Raw genomic sequence first — 7095 nt, forward strand, 5'->3', positions numbered from 1 at the left:
ACGGAGGTCCCCTCTCCTTCCTCCGTGCGGCTCCCGGCGTCTCCTGCTCTGGTCTGTGATCGAGCAGACCAGAGCAGGAGATGACCGATAATACTGATCTGTTCTATGTCCTATACATAGAACAGATCAGTATTAGCAATCATGGTATTGCTATGAATAGTCCCCTATGGTGACTATTCAAGTGTAAAAAAAAATGTAAAAGTAAAAGTAAAAAAAAAGTGAAAAATCCCCTCCCCCAATAAAAAAGTAAAACGTCCGTTTTTTCCTATTTTACCCCCAAAAAGCGTAAAAAAATTTTTTTATAGACATATCTGGTATCGCCGCGTGCGTAAGTGTCCGAACTATTAAAATAAAATGTTAATGATCCCATACGGTGAACGGCGTGAACGAAAAAAAAAAAAAAAAGTCCAAAATTCCTACTTTTTTAATACATTTTATTTAAAAAAAAATTATAAAAAATTTATTAAAAGTTTTTTATATGCAAATGTGGTATCAAAAAAAAGTACAGATCATGGCGCAAAAAATGAGCCCCCATACCGCCACTTATACGGAAAAATAAAAAAGTTAGAGGTCATCAAAATAAAGGGATTATAAACGTACTAATTTGGTTAAAAAGTTTGTGATTTTTTTTAAGCGCAACAATAATATAAAAGTATATAATAATGGGTATCATTTTAATCGTATTGACCCTCAGAATAAAGAACACATGTCATTTTTACCAGAAATTGTACGGCGTGAAAACAAAACCTTCCAAAATTAGCAAAATTGCGTTTTTCGTTTTAATTTCCCCACAAAAATAGTGTTTTTTGGTTGCGCCATACATTTTATGATATAATGAGTGATGTCATTACAAAGGACAACTGGTCGCGCAAAAAACAAGCCCTCATACTAGTCTGTGGATGAAAATATAAAAGAGTTATGATTTTTAGAAGGCGAGGAGGAAAAAATGAAAACGTAAAAATTAAATTGTCTGAGTCCTTAAGGCCAAAATGGGCTGAGTCCTTAAGGGGTTAAAGTGCTCCTACTCTCAGCTTGTTACCTGTTTAAATTACATCTGTCACAAAAGCAGATTTCAAAGTTTCCACCATGGCCAAGACCAAAGACCTGTCCAATGATATTAGAGACAGGAAATACAAGGCTGGAATGGGCTTTAAGACCATCGCCAACTAGTTTGGTGAGAAATTTACAACAGTTGCTGCAATTATTTGTCAATTAAGAAACACAAAATAACTGACTCTCTCTCTCATGGTCGGAGTCTCCATGCAAGATCTAACCTCGCGGAGTTTCAATGTTCATGAAAATGTTGAGGAGTCAGCCCAGAACTACAAGGTACAATACTTAGTAGTCATCTCAAAGCAGCTGAGACCATAGTCACCAAGAAAACAATTGGTAACACACAATGCACTGAAGGACTGAAATCCTGCAGCATCTGCAATGCCCCCCCTGCCCAAGAAAGCACATGTACAGGCCTGTCTGAAGTGTGCCAATGAACATATGAATGATTCAGTTGCAAATCAATTCATAACTTATTTTAAATGCATTTGTCTGGATTTTTCGTTGTTATTCTATCTCATCATTTCTTTGTCTGTGGACAAACATACAAAATCAGCAGGGGATCAAATAATTTTTTTCTTCACTGTAGGATGTAATCTCTTCTGTTTTCCATAATAATAGCAACACAACCATCCCATATAATTGAAGATCATTTTAGAATGGATCATAGATGAGGGAGGCCATCACCTAATGAACTACAACGATACATTCCAGAAAAATTAGGTACAATAAAGAAATGTATAAAGCTAGTTAGACAGGCCGGACGTTATACAAAAGTGTAAATGTCCAGATGCGGCCCAATTAGCCATTTTCCCTCCCAGTGTGACTTGTGTTACAAAGTCTCAGGTGTCAAATTGGTGTTCTTGCTCTCACACTCTGTAATACCGGTCACTCGAAGTTCAAAATCGCACTTTATGGCAAAGAACTTTCTGAGGTTCGGGCAAAAAAGAATTGTTGCCCGACATAAAGATGGTCTAGGCCAGGGGTCTGCAAACTTTAAGACAAAAAGAGCCACTTGGACCCGTTTCCGAAGAAAAAAAAAACTGGGAGCCGCAAAACCATTGCTTAAAACAAATATAACACTGCATATATTGTTTCTTACCTTAATGTCAATCTGAAGAAAAAAGGACTTTCACTTAACAATCTAACAACCATTTTTTGGGCCCAGGCCTGGGGTTGGCTTTTTTTGGGCCCAGGCCTGGGGTGGGCTTTTTTTGGGCCCAGGCCTGGGGTGGGCTTTTTTGGGGCCCAGGCCTGGGGTGGGCTTTTTTGGGGCCCAGGCCTGGGGTGGGCTGGGGAGAGGGGGGTTAATGCTGCCGCTGGGTGAGGGGTTAACGCTACCGATGGCAGCTTAACTCACCCCATGGCAGCGGCAGCGTTAACCTCTTACCCCGCGGCAGCGATAACGCTGCCATGGGGTGAGGGGTTAAGTTACCCCCTCACCCCATGGCAGTGGCAGCGTTAACCTCTCACCCCGCGGCAGCGATGCCGCTGCCATGGGGTGAGGGGTTAAGTTACACCTCACCCCATGGCAGCGGTAGTATTAACCCCTCACCCCGCGGCAGCATTAACGCTGCCGCGGGGTGAGGGGTTAACGCCCCACTGTCAAGTGAGTAATGTACTTTACATACCCACCAGCTCTCCCGGCAGTGCTCCTCGACTGAGGCGCAGGCCGGCGACGTCACTGTCATGTGACGTTACATTGTCACATGACAGTGAGGATCCGCGCAGCCCCGGAAGAAGAGAATCCGCTCCGATGGCACCAGGGCAGGTAAGTAAACCGACGACGCCGTGAGGGCGGCTCACGGGCTCAGATCATTCCGGGACACTGCATTGTTCCGGAATGAGGGTGACCAGGACCCGGGACAGACTCGCGGAGCCGCGGCAAAGGAGTAAAAGAGCCGCATGCGGCTCCGGAGCCACGGGTTGCCGACCCCTGGTCTAGGCTATAAGAAGATTGCCAAGACCCTGAAACTGAGCTGCAGCTTAATGGACAAGACCATACAGAAGTTACACAGGACAGGTTCTACTCAGAACAGGCCTATCCATGGTCGACAAAAGAAGTTGAGTGCACATGCTTAGCATTGTATAGAAATGTTGTCTTTGGGAAATGAAGGGGTGGGGTGGTGGAGTTAGCCTGACAACGCTCAGCCAATACACCACACACTGTATCAAACTGGTCTGCATGGATGTCGTCCCAGAAGGAACAGTTTGTTGAATCAGACATATCATAGATTACTGGAACCACGGTCCAATGAGACCAAGATAAACTTATTTGGTTCAGATGATGTCAAGTGTGTGGCAGAAGCAAGGTGAAAAGTGCAATGACAAGTGTTTCTTGCCTACAAGCATGGTGGTGGGAGTGTCATGTCTCGGGCTGCATAAGTGCTGCTGGCAGTGGAAAGCTACAGTTCATTGAGGAAACTATGAAGGCCAATAAGTACTGTGATATACTGAAGCAAAGTATAATCCCCTCCCATCGGAGACTGGGCCACAGGATAACTACCCTAAGCACAATTCCAAGATGACCATTGCCTTGCTTAAGAAACTTAAGGTAAAGGGGATGAATTGGCCAAGCATGTCTCCAGACCTAAACCCTATTGAGCATCTGTGGGGCATCCTCAAACGAAAGGTGGGGGAGCACAAGGTCTCTAATAGGCCTGCATGATATATTGCAATCACAATTAAATCATTATTATTGCGATATTTCGATTTGGCCTTGTCAAAATTAGGCGATTACCTCCTCCAGCGGCGCAGGATAGGGCAGTCGCTCAGGATCCAGCAGCGGCAGAAGAGATAAAAAGACTTCCATTCGTACTCACAGCGCTGCACAGCAACGTGTAGAGGTCAGGAGGCCGAGCCACCACTCCAGAGCCCTGGGGAAGACAGGCTGCAGCGCAAGACTTATCAGTTAGATGCGACCGTGAGACAGTGCAGCAGATGTCCTCTGCGCTCCTGCTTACACAGTACTGTACATTACTGAGAACAGGGAAATGACTATGAGGAAGAAGGAATGGCTATATGAGTGGGGGAAATGGCTATATGAAATTCATATAGTCATTTTCCCCCTCATATAGCCTTCCCCCAATTTAATATAGCCAGTTTGCCTCATAGCCATTCCCCTCATTTCATATTATGATATGAGAGGAATGGCTATATGAAATGGAAGAGATTTCACCATTTGTTTATTATATCACAATCACATATCGAAATCTTCATATTTACCTCCATATTCACAATCGCACATTTTCCCCAAACCGTGCAGCCCTAGTCTCTAATATACACCAGCTCCGTGATGTAGTCAAGGAGGAGTGGAGGACTCCAGTGGCAACCTATGAAGCTCTGGTGTATGCACAACAGGCCTAAGGCAGTGCTGAAAAATAATGGTGGCCACACAACATATTGACACTTTTGGCCCAATATGGACATTTCAACTTAGGGGGTGTACTCACTTTTGTTGCCAAGGTTTAGACAGTGTGTTGTTGCTGCTGTGTGTTGAGTTATTTTTAGGGGACACAACATTAAACACTGTTATACAGGCTGTGCACAAACAACTTTACATTGTAGCAGAGTGTCATTTCTTCAGTGTAGTTATGTGAAAAGATATAATAAAATATTTACAAAAATGTGAGGGTTGTACTCACTTATGTGAGATACTGTATGCTGGTTATACAAACAAGTCAAATACCTTAGGAGTTGCACATCAGTTACAAATCAACAATACACTAATACAGTTTACCAAGAGGGATTAAATCAGGTACATATAGAGAATGTGTAAGCAACTACTTACTAGTATAAAAAGTTATAAATACATAGTGGCTTCCACCTTACAGTCTGTTGCATACCCTGTGGCTTCTTCCAGTAGGACTGACAATTTTAAATGATGTGGTGTGATTGTGTCATAATGTATTTATTAAAGAGAGTACAACTGATTCTATTCATCTGTGTTTATTTTAGCTTGAGGGGTAATATAAGTTTGATATTGTGTTGTAAGCTTTCCATAGGCACTAAGAATTGTTTAGTCCCCACCACTATTTGGGTTTATGTATTGGATAGTGAATCCGCCATGTATTTCAGTTGTGTTTATGCAGCAGATTTGCTTGAGGATTATCCCCATTCTCTGAATTCTGGGAGGAGAGTGTATTAAAACCTAGTGTCTAATATATGCAGTTTGCATGATCAAGAAAAATGTTGTTTAAAATGACAGGGGCACTTTAAACATATTTTGACATGTCTCAGAAAACACCCAGACACCAATTGTTAGATAGATCCAGGAGAAGCACTCAGCTGAGAGCTTTACTCCCTGGCTCTCCACGTTCTTCATCTCACTGCAGGAGATCTTCTTCATAGACTTACAATTAAAACCTGCAGGGAAATGGAAGAGGCAGTCAGCTGGGGAGTGAAGTGCTTAGCCAAGCTCTTCTTTTGGCTACATCTAACAATCATGAAGGTCTGAACACCCAGACCCCAACCGGTCAAATCTTTGGACTTGTCTCTAGGATATTTCAAAGTTATTATTATTATTTTTTTGTGACAATGCTTATTTAATGTCCTTGCCTGCCACCACAGTAAGTGTCCAGGAATTGGGATTTCCTGGTTAGGTGCCAAGAGCTCCATTTATTGAGTTTTCCTGGGCTGATCTAGCATCCTATCAGTTGACCACTAGAGGAATGGAGAAGCTCTCAAAATGGACAAGAGAGATCAGGGCACCTAAGGAGAAGAGCCTGTATTCAGGGTGTCTGCTGTGGTGGCAACCAGGACATAAAGGGTACCTATCATTTCACACAGACAGCTGGATTGCAGGTCTGAATGCTGACAATATGTTTACCGCCACTAAAGCAACTGGTATACTGAATTGGCAGAAGTCCCATAGACTTGCATTGCAATACACTTGGATTTAGGATTCCGAGCTGCAATTTAGCCCTTAAAAAATATTTCTCAATTATGCAAGTTGCAACTTTTGTGTTGGATTGTTAGCAGTTTTCATTGTTTTTAAAGCCTTCTCCAGCCATTGTTTGAATGGCAAGGTTGCAACTTGCTACGCTCTTGTCTGTCAACCTTCCAGAGTATCTTGTATGTTGTTGACAACTTAGTACGAGTACATACATGATCTTGTATAAATGTATCTGTTATTTACATTACAGGTATGGCAGAACTGCTTGAACAGGAAATACCAGAGGAAATCACAACACATATGTTGGCTGCAGATATTCTTGGTTTACCAGTGAGTGGATCTGACGATAATGGAGAATGCTCACAAAACCCAGAGGTTGCAGTTTGTTAGCTGTTATCCGATATGTCTTTTTAATGTCAATGGTACACAAAACGAACACTTATCAAGTACATGTACAGGCAATGCATCATTATTACTTGTGTAAATTATATTACAAATACAGAAAGCAGATTCAGTTCTTGTTCTTATATTGTATTATTGTGTTGTATGTTGGTCCAACTGAATATTTTTTGGCTATTCCTCTGTGAGATGATCAAAGCGACACTTTTCTTCATGTTTATTTTATGCAACTGAGCTGCAAATATTGTGCCATAGACCATGGAACAAGTGTAACTTACATACCACTGTCACCCCAGTTGGTGAAAGGATTAGTTATATAAACCTGTTTTTCTGTGTGGCTGAAGTGTCAAAGAGGCAGGACTAAGCTTCTTAAGTGCTGCAGCATCGCTTGCCTTCTGGCTTCCCTTGCACACACTTATCTATCTTACCCACTATGTATGTTGACTTTACAATATTTTAGTTTTTATACAAAAAAAAAGGTGTTTTTTTATAGAAAAAAACACCACATGCACAAATTTTTCTTCCATCACAAGAAACGGGTAAATTAACGGCTGTTATTTTTAACATTGAAGTCTGTGGCAAATGGATGAGCCTTTATGTCATCCATTTTCACCTGGTTTATAATATCCGTTATTACTTCTGAGCATGCTAAGAAGAGGTGACAACAGCAGACTCCTGCAATGCTGAGGGACTATTACTACTCCCATCATGGAACAGACTTGTTTCCATGATGGGAGTAGTAATTCCCC

The 7095-nt window shown here is 42.0% G+C and overlaps 2 protein-coding genes across 3 annotated transcripts in view; one reads left to right on the plus strand and one right to left on the minus strand.

Moving 5' to 3' along the window:
- HPD (4-hydroxyphenylpyruvate dioxygenase) overlaps nt 1–3990 on the minus strand; it is a 183333-nt gene extending 179343 nt beyond the window's left edge. Inside the window, exon 1 of the mRNA XM_056535005.1 lies at nt 3794–3990. Coding sequence (XP_056390980.1) covers nt 3794–3865 — 72 coding nt within the window. The 5' untranslated portion in view covers nt 3866–3990. The remainder of the gene's footprint in view (nt 1–3793) is intronic.
- The window catches only part of CFAP251 (cilia and flagella associated protein 251), a 69990-nt gene extending 63533 nt beyond the window's left edge, over nt 1–6457 (plus strand). For both annotated transcript variants that reach the window (XM_056534933.1, XM_056534943.1), the window contains exon 22: nt 6198–6457. In XM_056534933.1, the coding sequence (XP_056390908.1) occupies nt 6198–6337 (140 nt within the window). In that variant the 3' untranslated portion in view covers nt 6338–6457. The remainder of the gene's footprint in view (nt 1–6197) is intronic.
- The last annotated feature ends 638 nt before the right edge of the window (nt 6458–7095 follow it).

This window comes from Hyla sarda, chromosome 1, assembly GCF_029499605.1.
Source record: "Hyla sarda isolate aHylSar1 chromosome 1, aHylSar1.hap1, whole genome shotgun sequence".
Classification (NCBI taxonomy): Eukaryota; Metazoa; Chordata; class Amphibia; order Anura; family Hylidae; genus Hyla; species Hyla sarda.